Source organism: Numenius arquata, chromosome Z (assembly GCF_964106895.1).
Source record: "Numenius arquata chromosome Z, bNumArq3.hap1.1, whole genome shotgun sequence".
Lineage (NCBI taxonomy): Eukaryota > Metazoa > Chordata > Aves > Charadriiformes > Scolopacidae > Numenius > Numenius arquata.
The window spans coordinates 79,201,506-79,228,594 of NC_133616.1; the positions used below are offsets into that span (position 1 = coordinate 79,201,506).

At 37.4% G+C, this 27,089-nt stretch overlaps 1 protein-coding gene across 1 annotated transcript in view; it reads right to left on the reverse strand.

Moving 5' to 3' along the window:
- EDIL3 (EGF like repeats and discoidin domains 3) overlaps positions 1–27,089 on the reverse strand; it is a 192,183-nt gene that overhangs the window by 55,579 nt on the left and 109,515 nt on the right. The window contains exon 6 of the mRNA XM_074166891.1: positions 17,093–17,274. Within this exon, the coding sequence (XP_074022992.1) occupies positions 17,093–17,274 (182 nt within the window). The remainder of the gene's footprint in view (positions 1–17,092; positions 17,275–27,089) is intronic.

Sequence of the window (27,089 nt, forward strand, 5' to 3'; positions counted from 1 at the left end):
GGAAAGTGGGGAATCAGAGACAGATCAGGTATCTGCTGTCCAAATACTTTAATCCCTTTATTCTTTACAGTGTGGTCCCAAGATTTTCTCTCACTTGGCAATGTAATCTAGTCTCCATTAAGGATGTAAGATGATCAAACTTCAATGTTTCAATATCTTACTGTGTACACAATAGGAAAGTGGAGAAAGAATTTTATTGCTTTTTTTTTTAGGGAGTCTAGCTGTTTCTCTGCTACTTGTCTGAAATAGTCAGGCTTCTGATATTTTTCTTTTTGAAGCAAAAGGAATTTCAGCATAGTTTTACCGTATTTCTGTCTAAAAGAAATTAATAAACAGTCATACACCATTAGAATAAAAATGGGAATTCTAGAGGCTTAGACCCATTGAGAAGGAGAAGCTGCCTATAAACAATCAGATTTCTTACAGGATCTTTCTCACAGGAAAACTCATAAACATTTACAATTGCAATGGGGAGAATCGACTGATACCAGGTATAAATTAGGAGGGATTCAAGCCTTCTTAAAGTCTTGGGAAACATTTTTTCCTTCATTCCAGGTTTCCCCCCCCCCAAAAAAAAAAAAAGACATTATCTTTGTAAGAGGACAGCTCCAGAGACTATTATCAGTGCCCTAATTATATTTTAAAATGTAGCTAACATAGAATAGTAACCAGTAAGATATAAAGTTTCCGGAATTATCTTATGCAGATATTACTCTCTATATGGAATTTAAGAATATTAACAGGCAAGTAAAACAATTTTTCATATATTTACAAAATTGTTAATAAATAAGTGAACACTATCTCCAAAAACAAATTAGAAAGCATAGTCAAACAGTAACCATTCATTGATTATTTACCTTTTACATATATTGACTAAGTATCTTCACATTTCACTGTTTGGGAAAATGAAGATATAATGCAAGACCAAATAATTTTTCTTTGGTTCGGTTATGCATATACCTAATATTCTTTCAGCTTCATTCCCAATTTTTCTTATTTTGAGATGATAACCTAGGGGAGGATGTTTTGGATGAGAATTTCTATAGATTTTTTTTTTCCTTGTTTACTCAGAAAGATTAGTTTCTAATGAAACCATAGCTTTAATCACAGGATGTTATATTCCTACACTGGCTCCTTTCCACGCCCCAGCCTCCATCTCTAATGCACAACCAACCAATCAACCACTGCACTTCAAGAAGCAAAACAATGACAAAAAACCCACCCAAAAGTAATCTGCCAAAGAGTGTAATACTATGGTAGAAACTCAGTCTTGAAAAAAAGAAGTCCTACTGAACAAAGGAAGGATTTGGTCAGATAATCATAAAAATGAAACAAAAATAAGTTAATTTTTAAATGCTTATTTAATAGACATACAGTTTACCCCCTGTTCTTTGAATTTCAGGATGTAAAAAGCCTGCCTTTGTTCTGCTATATGCCAGCCTACTCTATACCCTTACCTGGATGTCTACACGTATAAGCTATACAATTTTATTTACTTCTCTGTTTTAACAGACAGAGTCTTTCCATTTAGAGACTTTCTTGATCAGTGCCCATACTGTGAGTCACAAACTGAGCTTTGGCTTTAAGCAGTTTTGAGCTTGAAATAACGCAGGAAATAAAAACAGGATACTGTGTTCTGCAATTAGGTCTACATATTGTCAATGTTTGCAGGAAAATCCCAATGAAAGGGGAAAAAAAAAAAGCTTTCAAATCCCTGCAGCTTTCTTACATACAAAATCCCCATGGGGCTAACGTCACGCCTGCAGTAGCTCCTTTCAGTGCATAAGAATACACCAGGAATTAATTGGCCCTTTGTGTCTGGGTTCTTCTATGTGCTTTAAATTTTTCAAGTCAGAGCTTAGCAAAACTCAAAATATTCAATTGTGCAATGACTATAATGAAGCAGGTGCTGAAATTTTTCTTACTTAATGTACTTCAGCAGGAAGCAAAGTTCCCAACATGAAATGTGAACTAGCTCTTTTAGCACTAAAAGCATTTTCAGAGGTATTATTCTGCAGTAATTGTGAAGAAAAACAGCTTAAGAAGCTCTGCTTTGCGGATTCAGATCTAGGAGAGAATGTTATATATTCTAATTACATGGGTGACTGTGTTATAAACAAACAAAGAGGTGAAAGTCAACAGGATAAGAACCAGAATTTAACACATCTTTTTAAAAAAGGTAATAGCTTATTCAGTTATAAGGGATTCCTTATCATCACCTAGATTAACTGGAAAAAATCAAGAATGATAGAAGATCAATATTATTTTGAGGGATTCACTCCAGTAATTTAAGTATGAATGCATGGTAAAGACCTTGTAAAAAGAAGATAGTTGCATAGAAATTTGACAAAACTACTTACAGCCAGGAAAACGAGACTGATCAAGCCCAGCTTAACTTTAAGGTTATTTTGAGAGTAACAGATTCAGACTTGACACAGACCCTGTCCATGGAGCTCCATTCAGCCCTAGATCTGAGGAGCATCCTGGGTCCAGCATGGAATTAGGTTCGATGGGACCCAATTCACTCAACATATGTCAGGGATTCGGCTGCAGTGTTCATAAGGAGATTGAAAGATGCCTGTTGCCTTACATCCTCATGGCACAAAGCACTTTATGAAACTTGGGTGAGGTGCCATTTAACAACTACAGGTAATGAAATCTGACTCAAACAAGTTTTGCATTTCCGTGATGAAGTTTTCTGGGGCTACAATAAATAAGGAACACTGAATTACTCAGGTGAAGCTGCATGTAAAGGAAAGCCAGTAGTCTGACAGCAATTCATCTAAACCTGATGCTATCAGAAATAGATTACATCTACACAATACACGGTGGATGATGCAAAGTCACTGTGCTGATTGTGTGAAACGCTCAGCCAGAGCACAGGCGATAGACAGTGCCGAGGGACAAGGTATAATACCTCAGAGTCAGTGCTGTGTACACTATCGAAGGCTGAATTCATGTGCTGCCAACCACTCAGTGTCTTCTCTACCACGTCATACAACCAAAACTAAGTAAAAAGAAAATCACTCGAGGCATACTCCCTCGAGTGTAGTTGTATGCTCAAGAGCTGGGAAATAAAATCTTCTCTATCAGTTTAAAAAGTTCCCAGCATTTCTTGAAATTTCTTTCAACGGCGCTCCTTTCAACCACCACAATCATCCTGACTTCATGATTAGACCACTTTTATCATCACAGCAGGTTATAGAGTCATGGCCTCTTTCAACAGGAGGGGAAAAAGTAACCAGCATGCTGTGTTTCATGCTCTTAGCACTGATTCTGTGGGAGTAATTACCTATTAAACAATTTTCACTAGTGTACTAATGTTTTTGACTGCAAAGACTCACACAAATCTGTTGTAGGATGCTAAATCATTCCCTTGTGTACACTGATGAAGATGTAGCCAATCAAGATTTTACTGGAACTTGAAAAAAATCCATTTAAGAGAGGAAATAAGAGAAATAAAAAGTATTTTCACAAGAGAAAGTGGCAATATGAGCAAGGTAATTTTACAAGTTCCTGTAGAGTGTACAGTGCATCATTTTCAAAGGCAGTTCAGAATCAGTCCTGCAAACCTGCATGGTGTGTGGGCAGCTTCACATTTAGGTGTGAGTAAATGTAGGACCAGGAGACTGGAGGGAACCTCTTCATGTTTGTTTCCCATAAAAACAGGAGGGTACTCAATAAACAGTCCAAAGAGCTCCACAAAATAAAGACCAAATATAATTTCCCTGCATACTTAACAAACCTTAGAATTGTAGAAAAAGGACTAAAAGTCACAGTTGTAATATGTCAATGCAACAGAACAGCAGAGATTAGGGATGGCATTAATGGAAGAAGTTCCTATTCTGCTTCGATCTGTGATCCAATATTAGCAGATTCAGTGTGCAGAACCCATGTACTTGACACAAAAGATTAAAAAATCAACAATTTTCCAAGAAATGCTCAGATTAAAACCCTCATGAAACATTGGTTCTATGAGACTATCAGTGTAGTTTTACAGAAGCCCCCATTTTGGGGGGGTGTTGTTGTTTGTTTGGTTTTGTGTTGTGTTTTTTTGTTTGTTTGTGTGTTTTTGTGTTTTGTTTTTTTTTTTTTTTTTTTTTTAATGTGGTTGGACTCGATGATCTCAAAGGTCCCTTCCAACCACTAAGATTCTGTGATTCTGTGATTCTGTGATTCATAAACAGAAGTGCAGTTTCTGTAGAACCATGGTGCTTACCTGTTTCAGTTATGAGATAAAATAGCATTGCTATAAATAATTCTCCATCTTTTCTAGCATAAAGTATATGAATTTTTACTAATACTCACTATTACTCACATAACAATAGGGTTGAATAAGGGATCAAGGTTATACTGGCATTCAAAGATTTATTACAGCAGCCCTCCCCTGCTGATTTCATCAGTTTTTGAAAGACTGAAATTTAACACTTTTGTCCTTTTTTTAAAAAAGTCATAATTCTGATAAAGCTAGATAGAAAACACCCACAGAAACATTTTCTGATGAAAAATAGGGACACTTGCCAACGGAAATGTTTGTAATAAACTCAGGAGAGGAGTAACCTGATGTGATTCCTGTAATACTGGGAAATTTAACAAGCCTGAAAGCTCCCTCCCATGTTTCCCTTTCCGTCTTCAAGCACCAGAGGCCCTGAACATGACTGAACATTGGTCTTTCGCCCTGATGTCATGTCAAGAGCAAGGGGCTGCAGAGCAGGACTCGGCATGTGATGAGGTTTGGGAAGGTTGGAGCAGGTCAGTTACTATTATCTTCCCCATTGCAAAGCATCGCTGGCACCTGGTCATAAGGTGCTGATATATCTTGCCTGTTGGTGGCTTTTTGTTACTCTCCTAATCAGCACTGTCAGCAGAGCTTCTCCAGATTTAGTTGGGGGCATTAATGCAGTCAGCATAGTAGCAGTGATATGTGTTTTAACTAGCATCCAGATTAGTTAACGCAGTGATTTATCCACAGTAGCACTCCAGCTGTTGCTGCCGTTCTGGAAGGGGGTTTATTACATGGAGAAAAGCCAACACATTTTATCTTATAATTGTGATAGTTGAGGAGAATTAACACGCTCATTTGCTATAGGTTACTTCACAAATAATAATTCCTAACGTGATTGTGGGATCTTACCTTGCAGACAAGCCAATTAAATACTCAGTTATTTCTGATCCCATGCCCTTTTTGTTTCACTTACATGGATGCAAGTCCAGCAAAGGCTCTTCACAACTTTGCTACTAAATCCCCTGCAAACTCACCCTCCTGATTCTGTTGTTTCTGGAGTGCCTTGTCAGTCTATCAGACCTTATGGTAACAACAAACATCTCTCAGGTCTTCCCTGTACTAATAGCTTAACACCAGCCAACCATCTAGAAGCAACTCATCACCTTTGCTATCTTCAATTAAACCACTTACGTGCTTCAAGTTAGGCATGCTGAATCAGAGACACCAACTGGCCCACTAATTTAATTTGCCTTTCTGTGAAAAGACCAGAATATAGATTAAACCCTCCTTGTATGGAAAACAGTAATACAGGAATTGTTTGGCCCATGTAATCCTAACAGGGAGGAGCATATGTTATGAATATTACCAAAAAGCACTCACTTCATTTGGCTTTTGTTGAGAACTTTCCCTTTATACCTTAGAGAGTTTACATAATTAAACAGACTAAAAACTTGCTTGGTCTGTTTCTTCTTATTATTAAGTCATTATTTTAGTCCCGAAGGTAGTTGTTATGAATGCCATTAACTGGATGATATGAATTATTCAAATACTGGCATATTTAGACTGTCATCTCAAGAAGAGGCCCATAATCAATCTCACGTTGTTCAAAGGTTTGTAGCCCTGTAAAATTTCATCTCATTTACAAAGTATTGATTAAATGGGTATTCACTACCTGCAATTTAAGGTTAGCTGAGAAACACTAAGGTCGTTCACTGCTATTATTAATTCCTTCATATACCCTGAACTTGTGAATACTCTTCCTGTCTTTGGCATGCTAATGCCTCCCAGAAAGAACTTTTCCAATATGTCTAGAATATTTCTTAAAGTACCAGTCAAAAATGTGTAAATAAAAATGACAGAGAAAATAGCTATATGTATTTCCACTGGTAAAATAGCTTTGACCAGTAGCTCCTAGAGGTTAGAAGACAGGATCATAGACTAAGGTCACAGAAACATGCATGCACTTTTCTTTTAATCCTACATGAAAACCCTCTTCTCTAGGGAATAGAAGTAAATTCAAAAGGTATATTAAAATCACCACGAACATACATCTGGGGAAAATTCTTAATGTGGCCATTGCAAATATCAGAGGTACTTTCTATTGCACCCTTTCCATTTGTTTTTAAAGCACTTTGGTAGATACAGTCTAGTAAAACCTCTGATAACCAATATGACCTGCCCTAAAGACCAAAAAGGACAACTGGGAAGAATTCTCATTCTGACTTCACTGGGCTTTGTGTAGGTCCTATGTATCTTCTCAGACCAAGAAATATTAAGGAAGAAGGAAATGTGCAGGAAAATGACAAGTCTGTTGCCCAGAGGAAAAAATTGTCTTCATTAGCTTTGAATATTAAAGCTGAACCTGGAATTACACCCATGCATTGAAAGATGGAAGCTAAAGCAAAAACTGAAATAGCGGGGGACATGCAGGAGATTAGATTCACCTGGCACTCTGAGATCTGGGGCTTTGTGACCATTGCACATTCTCAGCTTATTTTAACACATGGAGAAACTAGAGCTAAGCTTCTCCACCAGAACAAACCCAGTAAGTGGTAACAGTGCTATCAAATAAATGGTGCACAAGTGTGTGTAGAGAGCACTTCTTAACCATAATTCACTTCCTTGTCTTTCTTTTTTGTGCAGCTTATCTACAGAAATTAAACTCATTATGACTGTAAAGGAAGGAGAAGAGTTTACCTGAAGGGTGATTCCACAGGACATGATCAGCATGGGCTGTGCAGTGGACAGACTTCCTTTCCTATGTAATCTTGGCTATGTCAGCCTTGGGAGATGCTACAAATACCACAATTCAAACCAGGTCTGGATTTTTTTGCAAGGAGTCCATGAGGAACAAGTGACACGGTAGATCTGTGCTTGCAGACTCCCCATGAGTGGCCACTTCTCACGCTATCACACTTTAGCTGCCCTTCCTCATCCAGTAATGAAATGCAGATCAGTAAGGAAATAAAGATCATAAAATACACAACTTTACCCCCTTTCTTCCTTGTCAAGGTAATCCTAATCATTGTATACTTACCTAAAACTTTCTTTTCAAATGCACCTGGATGCCACTGCTGGCTTTATGCTGCCTATCATGCTGAGCTTACCATCCCTTTGCTCTTCCCTTATACCTGCAAGAACCTTGTCTAGTTAGAGTAAATTCTTTTTAGTTGTCAGTTTATAGAGAACCCAAAGCACATTAAAGTTCCGGCTGTAACTAGGACTTCTGACTGACCTGGAAATGCTGCTGATAATTAGAACAACTGTCAGACTGTGTTCATGTTGTGACAAAATTTGTGGGAAAAAGATGAATAGTAAAACAGGAATTTCTGAAAGCAATCCTTCCCACATACTGTGATGTTTGAGAATAATTTGTTAGTTGCTATGAGACTGCTTGTGTAGGGAGAGAGGCCAAGGTTTTAGATAGGCACAATTGGAGTAAAGAGGTAGACTAGTGAGCACATAGAGGACAGATGGCTTTGTGACTGCTGAGAAGACTATGCCACTCACATGTTTTCTCCACCCACAGATGCTTTTACAGAAAAGGAGAAGCTGGCTCAAATGATTAATCCCTCCTGAACCTTAAGAAATTGGCTGAAAATTGGTTGAATCACAACAAACACACTCATAATATATTTTTCATTATGTCTTGAAATTAATCAATAGAGAAAAAAATTGACATATAAACACAAGAAGTTACCCTTCTGTGAGAATTTCCAATCATTTTAATGATCTCTTCCATTTTTCCTCAAAATACCTTTTCCTTCTACAAAAGTTGACAGGCAATAGATTAGATTAAAAACATTAAAAGTTGCTTGGTTTTGCGATAGACAAAGAAAACCTCCTCAAAATCTGAAAAGTCTCACTGAAAGACTCAAGACTCGACCTACGTCTCTTTATCTTAACCACTCATGGAATAAGAAGGTTTTAAGAGTGCAAGAGTAAAAAACACTCCTGTTTCTCAGTCCACAGAATTGATTTTCCACTGAAATTAGAAAGTCTTTGAGATGACAAGCACACATCATCATTTCCAGGGAAGGTCAAGGAGTATGAGTTTACTCTAGCTCTCTTGTTTTCTGCTGTACTACCATGGTGCTGTTTGCTTCCCGTGTTTCCAAAAGCCTTTATAAAACAGTAATTTTTCACCACCAGCTGTAAAATCACAGAGAAATAGGCAGGTGCAGTCGGAGACCACGTGCTTACTTCTCCACAGCTAGAGCTGTACCAAGGCTTTGCCTCTATCTTCACCCTGCAGATTGCTCTGCACAGCTGTGACCTACCTATACACATATGAACTCAGCATAGATGTCCAGCTCTGGGTCCATCAAGAGGAGGTAAGTGTATATACACGCCTCTGTGCCATGCAAAAAAAAAAATAAATCTTAATATATTGGCATGTTATTTTACTTTTTCTTGCACTTTGTTTCCGGAAACTTAGCTGTAATGAAATAACTTGAAACAGCTTTTTTCTAGAAGTTGAGCCTAGCAGAAGTGTAACTATAAGTGAGGATCTTTTGCTTTGCCAGTTTTGAAAGTATTTACAATATAAAATAAGACTTGTCTGACTCTCACACATCAACATAGTAACATCTTATGGATTTAGATGCTGTCGTCCCCACAGGAGGACCCTGATGCTCACACATCACTGCAATACAGTTGGTGAGCCACCACATAGGCGCTGGGGCATCTCCACATGAAACATATTATTGGCACAAGAAACCAGATGGACACACATTTGCTCATTTCAGTGTGTCACCACTTGCTGGTTTGATTAATATCAGGTTGATAAATGTGAAAAACCATTAAGTTAAAATAGATGGTGTTACAGCTGCATGAAACAATGTATTTAAAAGTACTCTTACTTCAGTCGTTCAGCTATTTTACATGGAGTAATTAAGGAAAACTGGTATGCAGGCAGACAGAGCATGTTATGGATGGTGTTTATAACAGCATCAAGTTTCTGTTGCCATGGGGACGCTAACTCTGAACTCACTGCTTTTTTGTATCCGAAATCTCAATCAAAAGTTGTTTGAATGTGTCTGTGTGTGGGTGTTTGTGTCTACAAAGAATAAAACCAGGAGATATAAGATGATATCAAACAGATACTAAGTTATGGGACACAAGGGAGTATCTGGATGATTATACTAAGAAGTAGGCTGCTGGTCCTTTTGTTTTCTTGTCTGTTTTGAGTACATAAATTATATCTTTCGCCTGTGAGATAAATATATGGATGTTGAGGGAGATCTATAGCTAGCAGACTTTGGTATTGAGTTCACTGAAATCAGTGAACTTATGGCAGACTTTGACCAGCTGACGATCTCTTCTAATACCTGCAGTTCAAAGGTTTTACATGGGATAATTTTGAGAGAATTCAACTGCACTTTTGTTATTAGCTTCTATTTTCCCTGGCCAAGGGTTTTCAGGTACTTGCTGACACTTGTCAATATCCCCCAAGGAAATCCTGCTATGATATTAAGTTAAATTTTGGATTACTGACAAAAAATGCAGAGCTTTAATAGTTTTTTCAGCATTCAACTTAGCAGATTAAGTCTTCCTATATGGTTCAAGTCACCTTACGTGATGACTCTGAGATTGTTTTTCATCAGGTTCACTTGGCCACATTATAATAAATTGAGCGCTATATTAAGTAATATTAAATATTTAATCTATGATGACGGGTATTTTTGGAAGCTGATACAACAGTACTCATGAATGAGGAAATGAACTTTGACAAAATGAATGGTTTGACAGATGGTAGTTTGCTTAGAGCTCTTACTAACAGATGTTTGAATGAATGTTCTGCAAGACCTCTGTGTATTTTGGGTTTTAACATTTTATTAGCAAATAGCTATCACCTGGTGTATACTTGCTCTTTGGAAGTTCTTGATGTGGAAACTGCTATTTTTTCTCCCTTGTCTTTCTTGGAGAAGAAATCCCAACACTTTATTGATTTCTGCTTGGGGAATGATGGAACTTTATTATAAGTACATTTTTTATGTGTCACAGTATTTATGAATAGCTTTGTATGATTCACAGAGACATAATTAACTATGACAGTATTAGGGACCACAAACCCCCAAAATGTGAGTCAGAGAACCAGAGATGGGTTTGAAACCACAGCTGGTGTGGGAGACACTTGTGTAAAAAAAAAAAAATTAAGCTACAAATGAAAACATACATTCTACCTACTAGAAACGCTATTCCATTATATTTAGGCTTAAAACCCTCCCAAAAAACCTTCTCAGTAATCACTAAATAAAGAACCAACATGGCTTCTGGAGCAGAAACTAGAATTTAGATTCTCTCAAAGAAGTATCTTTATCATTGTGCTGAACAATTCTTGTCTTATCACTCTGATTTTAAACTATCTTAATGCAAACATCATATCCAAGAACACACCAATACACTATTTAGACCTCAGACATACTTTTGTGAATGCTGTGTATGGGCCGTACTTAAGGAAGACTCTCGTGCTCCATTTTCTCTGGGTGACCATGGCCACTACCCATGCAGCATGCAGGCTCTGAGCACACCCTCCAAGGCACCAGACATTTCCATGCATTTCATGGGATGCCCAACGTATTGTTCCCTAATTAATCACTCTTATTTCTGCTGTGGGAATAAGCTTTATAAGAACTAGATTTGTGTGGCTCTAATTGGACCCAGTTGACCGTACAATTCTAAATTACAGAGGAGCCTGGGAAATTTTTACCCTGAATCTGCTGAGGTAGATTCCTTTCCACCCCAGGTCACCTTTTTTATTCAGAGATTCTAAAGATTTTAAAAGAGATTCTAATAAGAACCTCAGAGCTTCAAGAAATATAATGAAGAATTTTTTTTTTTAGAACTGTGCAAAGTTATTAAAAAAGAAAAAAAGTATTACTTAAAGCATGTGCACTTAGAAGGTAAAAGTAAAGGGAGGGTTGGTCTCTTTTCCCAAGTAACAGGTGATAGGACAAGAGGAAATGGCATCAATTTGTGACAGGGGAGGTTTAGCATGGATATTAGGAAAAACTTCTTCACTGAAACGGTTGTCAAGCACTGGAACAGGCTGCCCAGGGAAGTGGTTGAGTCACCATCCTTGGAGGTATTTAAAAGATGCGTAGATGTGGTGCTGAGGGACATGTTTTAGTGGTAACTTGGCAGTGTTAGGTTAATGGTTGGAGTCAATGATCTTAAAGTTTTCTTCCAACCACAACGATTCTATGATTCTAAATAACCAAATGTATTTTAATTTAGACTAGAATACTCATATATTCAAATTAGCAATTAGAAGCTGGGTGGTTTTTCCATCAAACTGTTGTAAAAATATGGAGTTTCATCTGAATTTTGGCATATAGTTTCAGAAAACCCATTTACAGAAGAATTAAAAAAATGTTAGAATTAGAATGCTGTTTGCATATGTTCTGGATAAGACTTCTATCTTTTTCATTTTGAAATCACATTTGACATTCAAAAATTGACCCCCAAAAGAGAAAAAATATGAAATAGAGCTGGAAAAGGGATGAATTATTTGAAAAGTGGATACCACCCCCCTCCCCCCCCCCCCCCCCCCCCCAAATATTTTAGATATTTTTGTATGCAGTAAAAACTAGGAGGAAAAAGCTAACTAATCAACCTGAACCAACTTTATTTCCCATTTTTTGATTCTGCAACCAAACTGAGCAGTCCAGCAGTTTTGCAAATGAATCTTTCTCCTTCTCACAATAATAAAATTAAATATTTGAATATTTTATTTTAAAGCCAATTGGTAACCATACTGATGTCTCTGGAGAAATGGTTCCTGCTCTTATAACAAGAAATAACAAAATAGCTTTTTTATTTTTCTATTTAATAACTTACACTTATATACAAAAAGTTCCCAGCAACAGTTAAGGTCTTCAATCATAGTTACCACACAGTGGTATGATACCCAGTAATTAGTTCATTTTCCTAATATTCACCAGATGTAAGTGTGCCAAAATCTGCTCTTGGTGGCTGTGGATTAATACTGACCTTGTAAAAAAATCCATGTCTAGACCACAAAGCACTTTGAAAAGAGCTGGTAGTCTCTTATAGACCACTCAAATTATTGCATCATCAGGCACATTCCTCACAGGGATCCTCTTCACAATCACACTCAGGAGACAAGCAGAAATTAAAGTATCTCTTGTTCTCAGACATAAAAGCTCAGTCATGGTGCAACAGCAAAGGTTGCATGGGAACCAGTGGGCACTGACCTTTCCACTCCTTTCTTAGTTGACTGGCCACAGCCAGAATCAGAAAATCAAATTTACCTCATCCTTTCCTTAATCAAAACTGTCCCTGACCCCTCCTGACTCAAAACATCATCTCTGCCAACTGTACCAATCTTTACTTCCTACGAGGCTTCACTGCACACCCAGATTTTTTGCCTTAAATCTGATACCTTTTACCCTGTACCTCTTCTATGCCTTTACCCACCTTCTTACTTAGTTCTGAGACTGTGATGTGTTTCTGAGGTTGATATCTTATGGTCTCTGGTGCACTGAGTGCCCGACCCAGCCCAGCCCAGCCTGCCCTGCGATGTAGTGGCAGGAATCACTAAGGTCTGTTGTGAGCTCCTTCTCCACTCCGGGCTCCCTGATGTACGTGGTATAAATCTTTCTGTTGTTGGGCAAATTAACATTTTGGAAGGTTCATCTGTGGACTGAGAAACCATTGCATTATTTGCAGAATAAAAAGACTGCACCTACTCTAAAAGTCTAAAGAAGCAAGAGTATTATCTTACGGCAGAGTGTTCACCTACCTTGCTCTCTCATCCCTATGAAAGCATCCTTCTGCCAAAGTTATTGGTACATTTTAATGGCAAACTTAGGATATTGGTACTGTAAAACAGTCCTTACATTGCTAGTTATAACAAATTATTCTATCTTGTCTTACAGTGCTCTTCATGACATTCCACTTTATGCATTTTTTTGGTGTATCCACCATGGCTGAAGTCTTTGTGTGTAACAGGAATAATAACTGCAGTGATATAAAAAAGATAATATTTTATGGAAGGAAAAGGAAAACAGCCAGGAATAGCGGAAAAATTAGCTTAGAAATATTCATTCTGGGAAGTGAAACTGGGAGAGAAAAAGAAATATCTAAGTGTATAGGCGTGGATCCCTATGTTAGAATCACTAGAGAGGAGTAACATTTAGAAGGTCCTGCTAGCCCGTTTGCATTAGAGATTAACAGTTATTATGGCTTTAGATATGATAGAGAGAGAATAAAAGCAACAATCCTGCCCATGGCCATCTGTATTCTGGTCCATACTGCCTTAAGAAAAAATAGATATGAATAGAAAAATATAGATATGTGCAAGGAGGGAATAGAGATGAAGTGGAATGAGCATAAAAGGAAACAGCCTATATTGCAGCCATGAAAGCAAACAGACAAAATGGAAAAGAGAAATCAGTGCTCTCTTAAAAAAAGTGTTTTGACAAAGAAATAAAAGTGACCATAATGGTTATATCTCATGAATAATTAATGAGAAATAGAAATGTAGGATTTTTCTCATTGTATTTGGAGACATTACCAGTTAGTGTCACTAACATAGTGGTAAACAGTATACACAGGTGCTATTTTATCACAGCCAACTATGAGGAGAAACAGAGGTCAACAGAACTTTAAAACGGAGATACGACTTACTCTGACTTTAATTTGCTTTCAAAAACATGGTCACTGACCCTTTAAATCACAAGCCAATTACAAGCATTGTAGTGCCATTACTAATTACATGCTGAGAGTGTAAATTTAAAATGGCAATTTCAATTTTCAGTTCATTGGGAGAATGTAGGAAAATGAAATTGCATACTAATTAGTTCATGTGTGTCAGACACCTGAAAGATTAGAGAAAAAACTCTGCACTCATTACAAGTGAGTTATAAGCAAAGCACTCAAACCTTTCATTTGCCAAGCTGCATATAAATAAAGAAATTAAACGACAAAGAAAATTGATAATGATGGAAGAAGTCAAAAATAGCTACAGGCCTTTACATATGTATACTTTCAGGGACTTTGCCCATTATACACAGTTTCCTTTAGAATTTATCTAGCATTAGAAACTCTAAGAGATTAACAGACTACTGCTTCAGGTTCACTGCACAAAATGCCAATTTACATTTCCTAAAAATGGAGTTTCTGGTTTTGTAACTTTCCACTTAATCTCTGCCAAACATTCACAGTTTTTCAGAAGCAATCTCCTGGACCAGCTGCTTTGTCACTCAGACCAGCATGGAAAAAGTTCCATATACAGACCCTTCACATGAGGATCTGGGAAGAAGCTGAAGATATGATAAAGAAAGTAAAAACTAGGAGTAGGCTCTTGTTAGAGGGAACATTTCTCCTACAAGACCAGAAGGAAGGTGGCCAGAAGCTCAGCACAAATCAGAATGGGCTGACTTTTTGTAACCTTCCATGAATGCTTATGAAGTATCTCCCTGGCCATTACAGAAGCTGGGCAAAAATAAGATATGGGATTTCTGCTTCTCCTCTTCTCTCAACAGAAACTGTTCACCCATATAAGGGTCAGGCAGTGTCAGTCTCTTAAGAGTGTATTTCATGCTTGAAGAACAAGACAGTGCTCTGATGCAAAGAACTACTGTGCAGTACATAAAATGTCAGTTTGTGGAGGTCTGTATCCTTGCCAAATCAAAACAGGGTTTCTGCAGAAGACTAAAAAGCACTTTTTCTCTACAAGTATCATCTCTCTGACAAATTTAGATTTTTCAGTTCCCAGGTGTTTTAAGGAGAAAAGTCTTCAGAAAAGGGGAAAAAAAATCTCTCAAGAATTAAACTTCTGTTTTTAAATTACAAAGCCTTACTCTGAACTGAAAAGAAAAACAAAGTACTTGGCAAGTTTTGTGAAAATTATAGACCAAAGTCAATTTTTAAAGAAAAATGAGAAGAAAAAGAAGAGAACGCTAGGCGCTTAGTACACATTAATCATATAACTTAATTAGCTTCTAAAAAGTCCTTTCATACTCTGGCTGTTAGAATTAGAGAATAACCTGCATGGGATTGGCGCAACTTAGATTAAGCCATTAACTCTAAGAAAAGAACAAATTGTTCAAACTTGATACCTTGGGCTGAGATTTTAGACACATTTTCTCCATTGGACCAACCTTCCTTCTAGGTAAGAGCAAAGGGAAGACTTCCCTGGGAGCAAACTCCAAGGCAGACGTAGCTCTGTTCTGGGTAGAAACCGGCACAGCTGCCTGACAGCCAGCTCCACAGTGACTGGTGGCTTTGTCAAGTAGAAATGTGGAAGAGACAGACCATTAGCTATCCCCATCCAGTTCATCTCCTAGTAAAGACATGTCTAGGGTGCCAGTGCTAAATGATTTGGCTTTTTTTCTGCAGCTCATTTAACAAAGCCCATGCTCTAAAGCAGCCCAAAAGCTACTGTAACACTGACTTTTCCATTATCCATTAAAGTTAGATTAGTTTTCGACTCCTGTGAAAATAATTCTGCTCAAGTCCCTTAGCGTTATTCTTTCCAGTTCTTTTTCATTGTATAAATTTTACAGACTTCCTAACCCCTCTGGTCTTTACGGAAGAAAACTGACTTAAGATACATTGAAGGGCCTTTGTGTTCTCGCTCTGCAGTGAATAACAAACAGTAACACTGGCTTCATTTTTCAGAACTGACAAAATCCAGCATTCTCACCACACCAGCTTCAGAAAACTTCATCAAACAGTGCTTTGTGCCTGCTCTCCAAACAAGAAAAATGAACAGGTAATCCTGTACACCTTTCCCCCAAACATCTGGGAACCGCTCAGAAAAATCACAAATGGTAGTCAGTACAAAAACTTGAACATGAACAAAAATTATGCCACGTACGTGAAGGTAACTTCAAGAAGAGTGTGTCTAACGCTCAAGAGACATGTGGACAGTTCACCTTAGGGTTGGTAGACATGATGCTCAGATACCATCTTGTGCTACTCCTGTGGTGGGTTCACGGGGAGGGAAGAACCCACTTCACATATTGATTTTAATGATTAATACAAAAGGTTTTTGCATAAATATCTAACATCACCTTTATTAACTAGCAGCTGAAAATGCCATAGCTTAGCCCAATCCACATATCATGAAAGGAAAACACCATAAACGTAAAGAGCTACAGGAATCACTAGATAATAATTGCCTTCATTAAAATACAGCCACAGGACTTCATATTCACTGCTTCACGACTTTTACTGAAGTCATTTGCTGGGTGCAGAAAATCCAGTCCACGAAGAGGGCACTGCCATTTGAATTACTCTAGCAATAACATCCTTGAGTGGAAATCAAAAAAATGTTTCTTTTCAGCCCCATGGGTTTGGTTGAACTAACAGCTATTTCAGCCTTAATTAAAACAGTTCTCGTTACTTCCAGCATGATGCACACAATGCTTAACCTGTGTGCCCAGAGCAGCTCAGCATAGAGGACAAAGTATTCCTGCAGGCTCTGGTACGGCCAAAATCACATTAAAGCACTCTAGAACAATGCCCAAGGAAGGCTGCATGTGTCAAAGTACCTCCAACTTGAGATATTGCTGTGAAATGCTACTGAGGACCTAACGAGCATAGGTAGCATATGTGGAAAGCAGCTTCCTTGCAAAGAGTCTTTATAAATTTGCTTCCATGGTTTAGAGCCACAATGGAACATATGCACACATTTTTTAGATAAAAAGATTTGTGCATTTGTAAAGTCAAGATTATTAGTGTTTTGCAACTAAATAGTCCCTTTTAGTCTAGGCTACATTTCTGACAGTGAATAAGAATCTATCTGTTAGTTTACCACTTGTCTTCTTCAGTTTCTTAAGTGACTCTGGCAATTGAATCAAGAAGATTTTTTCCGTCCTCAGCTCCATCTGTTACCTGAATCCACGGCCATCTGTCATTTTCTGCAGCAGTCCAAGCATTCACAAGACCCTTCTTATTAAGCCGTGCATAGTATGGATACCATTTCTGGAGTCCAAAAAGAGCTCGATGAGTGGATGACGCAGTAATTTGTTGGTTTGACACAATTCCTCCTTCTATCCCTAGTGGGCCAGAGCATCCTGAGAATGAAAACAAGAAAAGAAATTATTGGAATTGAAATGATCAACTCTTCTGAGTCCCAAGTGGCTGTAATTACAAATAGCATACAAATAGGTCCCAAATGTCACGTCAAATATGTTATTAGAAGAGATTTAAAGCACTTGAGTAACATCTTCTTTTTGCAAAAATGAATAAATAAAAAACCCCTAGAAAAATATTGCTTGTAAATAACTATTCCCATTGCAAAATTAATGAAATAGATTAAGCTTTCAATTTCTTTTAGCTCATTCTGTCTGAAGAATTTTGATTTGGATTTTACAGATACAATGAGAGAAAATGATCCTTAGATTCAAATATTGAAATAATTGCTAAAAGCAAATTTAAAATTCTGTAATTACTGCAAAGTTCCATATTGCTGCTCTTGACACAGAGGTTAGCATTTAGCCAATATACTACATACTGTTATTGCAGTTATCTTTAGAAATATGAAACTAGACACATTATATTGTTCAGTTACCTGAAAAATAAAGTTCTTATACATCTAATCAGCTAATCACAACATAAGTATTTAACTGTAACGTTCAAATGCTAATAATTTTGTGTGGTACTCATCATTAATTTATACACCTGAAATACTTGTAGTCTTTTTTAAAGTCAAGATATTTCTGCATACATTGTTTTCTGAAGCCACTCTGGGTACAGGAACAAGGGCATTCAGTTATTGTTAACACTGCAAGAAATTTTTTTGAAGTTCATTATACACAAATGATTGGCAGTCTACCTACTGTTAAACACCCCCAACTTCTTTCAAGTAAATATGATATTTTTTTTTCTCAATTTTGATGCAGAGTATAAAGATAAGCTAATTGCAAGAACTACTGTAGCAGCCGATCTTGCTCAGTTGCCCAAAAGATCTGCTGTGTGGGTCAACTGCACTCCAGCAGTTTTGAACACAACAGGGCAGAGCAGATGTTTACTTACACTCTAGGTTTTCTCAGGAGCCTGGCAGTGTTTCACCTTAAGGAAACCCAAGAATGAACTCTGAAATGGTATTGCTATGAAATCCTTACACCATATGGGCAGAAAGTCACAAGTAATTTAATTCCTCATTAATTTAAAGGTACAGGGAAGAAAAAGTGACCATGGCAATTTGCTCCTTTTGGCAGAAGCTGAGGCAGGGGGACAGTGGTGGGAGTCACTGGCAATACAATGCCTGGGTATTGTGTGTCACTGATAATGGAGACAAATACAAACGAAATGGCATGCTTAAGTTGATTACGGAGCAAGGGCCATGGGCAAGTACGTGCTTGCGCTCTGAAAAGATAAAACAAAACCCCCACACGGGTAGGGTTATGAGTGTGTTACTTAAATACAAAACCTCATTTACTTTCAGGATACACTTACGTGAAATCCTGGCCCCACTGAAATTAATGACTGACTTGCACTGTGTGATGATTTCATCCACGTTTTTAACAGCCCACAAGGCTCAGGTAGAATCTAAAGTCCCAGTTCTACTTTTCTGTGTCATGTATCACCCAAAAAGAAAGGCAGTGCATTCAGCACTTGACTTATAACTCTGTTGATGCTGCACAAAATATAACAAAATGCAGCTCTCTCCTGCTGCTGTGCCAGACGCATAGTAGTGGCGGAAGAAAACAAATACTTTGTCACCACCATACATAGGCACAATATAGGATGTAGTCAAAAAACCCACGTATGTTGGAAACGTGTCATTTTACATTGTGTTGTCATGCATTACTTAAAAACTGAAAGACCTATTCAAATCTTAGTTTAACTTCAAGTCTTAGTTTCTGAAATATTTTCATCTAATCAGAATAAATTCCTTTGGTGTATAAACTGCCATATCTGCTTGCAAGTCAGAGGTAAACAACTCTACTCTCTTAAGAAAATTGCTTGTTTTCAAAAGTTTCTTATATTTACTTATTAAAATATCTTTGTCATTTCATAAAGGGAAGGAAGCCGCACATAGGGGTGTCTATATGTGTGTGTAAGTCACAAACACACACATGTACGTACAGGACTGATTCCAGTTTACCACGAAATTAACCACCCCCAACAGCTGGTATATTCTACATATATATTTTCTGTATATATATACCGCTATATTCTGCATATATATTCTCCTCTCATGGTGAGGAGCACAGGGATAAGTACACCAGCCAGCCCTGCTAATGTCATTCAGTGACCTAGCAGGAAAAATGTGTGCACAAGCACAGGGCCCCAGTATGCACCGCAGCCAGTTTTGAGTGGGGCCCAGAATAAGGGTATTTGCCGTTTGCAGATAATTTTCAAAAGAAGAACACGTATTTGATGCCAAGACCTTGGTCTCCTATAGACATCCCAGCTTTGGCAGACTTGGAAGAGATGTGGATGTCCTTTTTTTTTTTCTTATCAGACTCTGTTTAAGGTGCAGAAAGTTTTGATTTGGGGAAAGTCTTGATTTGAAGGCATGCTTGTTCTCATGCTTGAAAAGCATTAAAAGGTATGTTAAATATGCCTGAATTCCTTACAAGAGAAAGGAGAAGTTTCCTTTTTAAATTGAAGGCAGTTAAATTGCCAAGTACAGCACTTAACTCTACTTTGTCAGCTATGACCAAATATAGGCAGAAGTGTTTGCCTTCCTTAGCTTTAGGAGGATTATTCCTGAAATCCAAAGCAAATCTCTACCTTCAGGGAATATGTACTTCATTGTACAAGCTTCTTATTTTAATTGCAGTTTCAATCTTGGTTTGTCATGTTTGTCAGTTTTTCAATGTGAGTTAAACACAAGATTTACCACTCCTGAAAATAAAACTACCACATTAGAGATACTTTCTACTTTGGTGTTCAGTTCAAGCATAACAACATGAGATGCATAAGAAATACAAGGCTGGACAATAATTTCTAAACAATATTAGCCTTACAATGTAATATGTATGTACACACCACTAAGACCTGTCTTTAGAGGACCATCTTTTTTCACTGCCCTGAAGGACATCAGATCATTCTCATGAGGTGGGAAGCTTGGATTAAGATAAAACTTAATCCTGCTCAAGACCAAACAGGTCTTTTGCAGGTCCAAACCACAGAACTTGCAATGCAATCCTGCTCTGACCAGAGCAGTGCTGATGAATTGAGAAATTTGCCTGGCAGATGGGTCTTGAGGAAGCCCATCCAAAGCTATCTCTTCCTAAGACTTAAGATACCTCCATGTGTTTCATGAGAGTATTTTTTGACTAGTCTTACCTTGAACTTGACCACATTTAATTTATCCTTCTGTTTCATAGTCAGGTCAATGTGCATTTCAAGATATTTTAAAATCTCCTCAATCCATTTTAATAATGCTAAGAAGACTTCTTATATTATCAGAACATTTTGGTATCTTTCTTATTTACTGAATAGCCAGGACTTCAGCAGAGGTTTTGCTAGGACTCTGTGAGTAAGCTCCTTCCACTGTTAAAACTGTCCATTTACCCACTCTTATGTCTTTATTTTTAATCAGACATTATTCTCCAAGAAAACCTTTCAATTTACTTTCTTCCATCAGTTGAAAGGAAATAGTTGAACACATTCTTGGATAGTCAAATACCACACAGCAAATAGACTTCCCTTAGCCATATGCTCATTAATTTCTTCCAAATACTCCAATAGATTTGTGAGTCATGCTTTCTCCTTACAAAAGCTCTAATAGGGCTACTACTTTCCAAATTCTTAAGAAATTTACTTTGCCTGAAAACTCTCAGCTGAATAACCTGCCTCTGGTTCCATCAAACAGGTTATATCAGTAAAGGACTGGTTACAGACTATCTTCTGCATAAGATACTCAATTTGAGACACAAACAATACTTTCCTTCATGTTAAGATATCAATTATTTCTTTTAGTGCTTAAGGGCTGTGATATGCCATTGCCTACTAACAATGGTGGAAACAAGCAAATTCTGCTTTTGGAGATTGTCTTTTAAATAAAACTGGGATACATATTTTGCAGAACAAGTACAAGATGTATTATATTTTGTTGTTAAACATCTGCTTCTATTAAATCCACAGTTCATTTAACAAAAATCATGACAGCTTGGGAAACTGCAGTCTCCAAGGAAGTAATAATATCACTACAATGACTCTGTACAATTCAGTCTGGTCAAAGTTGGCCATTAAATAGAAAACTATTTTTATTAGTTAATGCTGACACATTGGGGTATGACAATCAGCTTGATGCAACAAAGTAAAAGAAATAGAACAGCAATTAAAAAGCTGCTTGATAAGTTCATGATACAGATTCACAAGGAAGATTTTGTCATCTGGAACTACTATTTTAGTGTCCTTAAATAGCAAAATACTAACTCAAGCAATATTGGTTTTAATCCTACAGCAGGAATTGGTATGCTCTAAATGAAATGCTATTGACCCTTTTTCTCATCAAGCACTATTCCCACAATGCCCCGTTGTCCATGAAGATGACAGAATGCAAAAGTGTTCCAATAGGCTACATGATTGTGAATGGATCCAGTGAACGATCCATGGGAAAAGTCAACAGCACATGAAAAGTGAAAGATTAATTTATATCTTTTTAGTTCTCCTAAGAATGCCCACCAACTCATGAGAAGATGGCATGGTTATAAAACTGCCTTGAAGGCTTCTTTTACAATTGCAGACTTAACTGGGTCTGCAACATTATGTACCATTTTGCACCACAAAGCAAGTGATCATTTGTCCAGATTTCACTTGTAGACTAGCGGTATGGGGATCAAATAGCTCCGCAGGCAAAAGATGAGTTTGGCATTTCTACCCTAATCTCTTACAACAAAAAACCCTCCAGCTGAACAAAAGCATTTGTGCAAAAGGAAATAGAAGAAGATTACAGTTAACTGTGTTTTACATTAAAATATCTTCTGAGGTAAATTAGAATAAGGGAAATATGTCACCGATCCCCCCCGATTGGAAGACAAACCATTTTAAGATTAAGAATTACTCCAGTAGGAGATAATAAGGAGAAAGCACTGGGTAAACATGTTGCTTGGGTATAGTTAATTTGGACTTCTACATTTATGTCAGTCCACAAATTAAGCAAAACCTCCAAATCGTTTAAAAATTGCTTGAAAAAGTGAGGATTATGCCTCTACAAACAGAAAAAAAAGATTTCTTGTTATTGATGATGAAACATGCCTGATTTTGCTGCATGAATATATAGCTTTCGTTTCCTCTGTTGGTTTGTCTCTAACTAACGTCATCAAAACAAACAGATGCAAAATTGAAAGCATGTAGAAAATAAATCTGCTTTAGACATCTGCAATCCTGCTGTTCTCCAAGCACCTCATTTTCTGGAATGAGGGCACTTTGGCTGTGCTTAGCATAACATGGTAATTGTACTGAACAGAAACCCTGACAATGGGATTACAGATGACCTCTGATATTGCACTAATTAATGCTGCTCCCCAACACACAGTCTAGGCTTCAGCCTCCTATTTCCTCTTCTTGTGTCTCCTGCCACCGACACCTCCTTCCCCAGTTTGTTCTGTCAAGGATAGCTCTCTTCAATAAATTTGGTTTTATAGGAGCTGGTTAGATGGATATGGACAATCATTTAGCAGTCTGCTATTAAAGTGCCCATTCATATGCAATATATGAAGTGATGTTCTTTTCAGGTTTGTTTTTTCAGAACCATGACACAAAGATGCTAAAATCCTCTCTTCTTTATAAATACTATGTAAATTTCTTTTGCAGAGAGGTGGCTGGGTGATACAGTTTCCCTTCCTGCTCTCATGTTTTGTTTGGTGACACGATGGTTCCCCATTGCCAACTTCACCATTTCACAGTGGGATTAGAGATGACCTCTGACATTGCAGTAATTAATGCTGATACATGTATAAGCTCCCCACCATGCAATCTAGCCTTCAGCCTCCTATTTCTTCTTCTTTTTCCTTCACACAGAAACTTGGGCTCTCTGACTAGAAGCATTTTCCCACACTGGCCTGCAGTCCCCAGGGTGGGATTCATATCCCTCTGATGGACATCCAGAGGGATTTTCTACACTGAGCAAGTCTGCAAAAACTTAAACTTCCAACATAGCGCAGGAGCATATGGAGATGATGGCTCAGACACTAAAAGCAGATTATGTCTTTTTTTTTTAATATAGTGCTGTGTCTGAAATGGAGGGTTGTTACTCAGGAATAATTTGCTTAGTTCTAGTTTTGCAATTTCTCCATTCTGCTCTTTGAGAAGAATGGATAGGACTGTAAATTCCCCAGAAAAAGAACAGGGATTAACATCTGGGGAACTGCAACATACAGAGCAGTTGAAGAGACGACATATCCAACAGGAATAAAATTAAAGGAAGATAAAAATTCTGATTTAGGAAATCCATAAACTGAAGACTGCTGGAAGCTGGGAAAATACAATGGGAGAACCATCACTTAGTGCTTGTCCCTTTTCTTACACCCCTTCATTAAGCATTTACCTCTGATCACTGTCCAAGGAAGGAATGTTGAACTGTCATCAGATCAAGCATGGCTATTCTTATACTCAAAAAGAAGGGTACATCTAAAATCTCATATCTGCAAAGCTGTAATCAGAAAAAAAACCCCAACTTTTTAATGTTGCTCCATGAAGTGATTGTTGCTGCTATGTTTGTGCTAAACTTCATCCCATTAATGTTACTGAGAGCATCCCTAGGCATGTTCAAAATGCTTTTAATGGAACTGAGCTGGGAGGAGGACTTCCAGAACGAAGACACACTGTTTGTGGATCCCTGTCAGAGAAAACTTCTGCTTCAACTGATCTGGAAAAGTCTTTATCCCAAGATATGTCAACTACATTACAGCCACCCCGTTCCTGTCAAATGTTTGTTGAATGTCTTTTTTTAAAAACTCCAGTAGTGAAGATTCATCAATCCCATTTGGTGTTTGATTGAAGTCCAACTTGAGTCTTTTCTTATTCCATTTATTATTTCTTGTCCTGATTCTATGTGTGGACAACAATGTCCTCTTCTTAATATAGCTTTTAGTGCGTTTGTCTCCTCTCCTCTTATCTTTTCTACCTGGGGATGCCGAATAATCACGATTCACACCAACCACATGATGTGGTTGTAGCACAAAGTGTGAAGGAGCACAGCTCTCCTTGCTGCATGGTTTACTAGACTAACTGGAGGCACAACCCAAAGTCCAGGGGAGAGTTGAGAACCCAGAAAAATGATCAGATGAACCTTGACCATGATGCACCATATGGCCAATTTACAGCTACAGCAGAAAACTTCTATCACTCCATGGTGATTTCAGAAAGGACTAGCACCATTTTCTAACTACCAAATACAAAACACTTCCTCTGAGTTTATACAATTATTCAAGTTATATCATTCAACAATTCACTGATACACATAATCTTTATCTTAGTTTGTTTTCAAGTAGCAATTATGATTATGAAAAGATTCAATTATATTGCAGTAAATTTAGTTTCTGAAACTGCTCTGCTGAGCTCTCATATAGAAATATATTAATCTTTATGTGAAAAATGACTTTTACATTTTAAGTTGGCACTGTGAAAAATAGTATTTCTGCCATGTTTGAGTAGTGACATTAACCAGTTTTACATCACTCATAGCCACTTAAAGAGGACTAAAATCATAATGAATAAATATTGAATGAAAAAATAATCTGAATAAAACAGAAATTGTGGAGTAACACTAAAAGAACTTCTCACAAGAATTAACCTACATTCATATTATAGAAGTTAATTTCATAGGTACTTTCAAGCCTCTCACTATAAAATACTTGCCATTGGGAGGAATGGCAGATACAGAAACCATAGCCCCTAATTGCCACATAACAGTTATTGATTATTATCATTATCTTAGGCTGCAATGACATGAAGTGGTATGTGATTCCATGTTCTATTTACCAATCCCATGACTTTTTGGTGCATCTGGACTTGGACAGCTGTGGGTGGAGGAGATTTGCACAGCTGCAGATTTATTAATTACCTCCTTTACTTCTAGCCATTGTAAATGGTTGAGGCAGAGATTACAGTCAATTAACAATTTAAGCATAACTTAGGCGTGTAAAAATGAGATTAGGAACCCAACGGAATTTAAAAATAGTCTTACACTTGCTGTTGCTGAACTATGTGCAATCCATGTACTTCTCCCCTCCTTGGGTATTGATAGAAATATTTCTTGTAATGCCAGAAAACTCAGCAGCTTTCCAGCAGCGTTAGGAAACTTGCTAATGAGACACTGTTCTAAGAAAGTTCAGCCTGATTTCAGGGTAGCTACAGACAACTTCTTTCAGAGTTCCCTGATTTTATATTTACATTAATCTGTCTTTAGTGACATGCAGTCTGGGGGGTTTTTGTTTGTTTATTTGTGGAGCAGGAGCACACAACATGGACAAAAACTTTATCTCTGTGGCAAATGCATTATGTTGTAGTGTATTCTCACTTCTCTTAAAGTTCATCCCAAAAGACTTGTTTTATTTTTTTTTTCTTTCACAGGGCAACATTTGTACTAGAAAAACTAGTAATTTTAACATAGAGTGGACGAATATATCTTAAACTGGTAATGCTACAATTTCCAGGAGATGTTAGCATTCCCAGGAAAAAAAAGTGCAGGCTTAATAATATTCCTATCAGTGCTGCGAAATGGAGTTTACCACTGGGAAAGATGACATTCTGCCTCTCAAATGGAATGACCTGCTGATGCAAATGCACACTCACAGTTGTGTGGGCTGGTGGGAGAGCTTGTTTCAGAGGGGCTAATTGAAGAGGAAATCTCACTGATTTCCTTTACAACTTCTGTTAAATCCTATCAGGAGAGGTGAAACACCTGGATTCTGACCAGCTGACTGTTTTGAAGCTCCGCCTGATTCTCTGCATTAGTTACAGGAACCACATGCTGATACTACTGTTTTTCAAAAGTGCTAACCAACTACTGCTAATATGAAGGCAGCTCACGACACATGTATCTATGTGCTTGATGATTGCTTCTTCTCAAAATCTGCCTGTTCCAAAAGACAACTTTGAAAAAAAACACTAAACCCAAACCTTCTCTTGGAAGTAAAACTGGAAAGACAAGATATAGTAACACTGAAAGACAATCTGCACTTTTCTAGCAGGTCTACAATGGAAATCAGTGGGATTACAACATCAATGTAATTAGCATTCCTGCAAGACAGCCTGACAATGAGAACGTTCATTTGTCAGGAGAAGAGTATGTGCTTTTCATTTTGCTGCCTAGAGACATTCTTTCTGTCTTTGTGGTTTGGTGGCTTGTTTTTTTCTTTTTTTTTTTTTTTTTTTTTTTTTTTCTCCATAAGAACAGCAACTGTTCCTAGAAATGACAACATTACTCATTACAAGATGTATTCATTGAAATTGTTTAAAAACTACTAGCGGCACTAATATGAATTTTACATTACAATGGAATACATATTCTTCAGAAAGAAATAAAAAGATGGCAATATCCTACAATATACTGCTGAAGTGATATGCTAAATATGAGCTATATCCATAGTACCGAACACAAACTGCATGCAAATGACAGTTATTTAAATCTGACTACACAGAAACAGCAGTTCTTATGGTCTCTAAGCTGTTTCCATCTTCTTCTATAACACATCTAACTTTTTAATAACTGGAAATTCAGATACTGGCATTTAGATCTTGTTCCTGGAAGCCATTTGATGTAGGTATAACCTTATATTCATGTAAAGCAGCTTTAAGGATCAGGGCTTGAAGCCCTGTTAAAAATACAGAATTAATTTAAAGGTCATGGACTTTTATTAGGGTGGAAAAAAATTCAGAATGAAGATTCCTTGTATATGTACAGTAAAAGAAGTCTTTCGTTGTT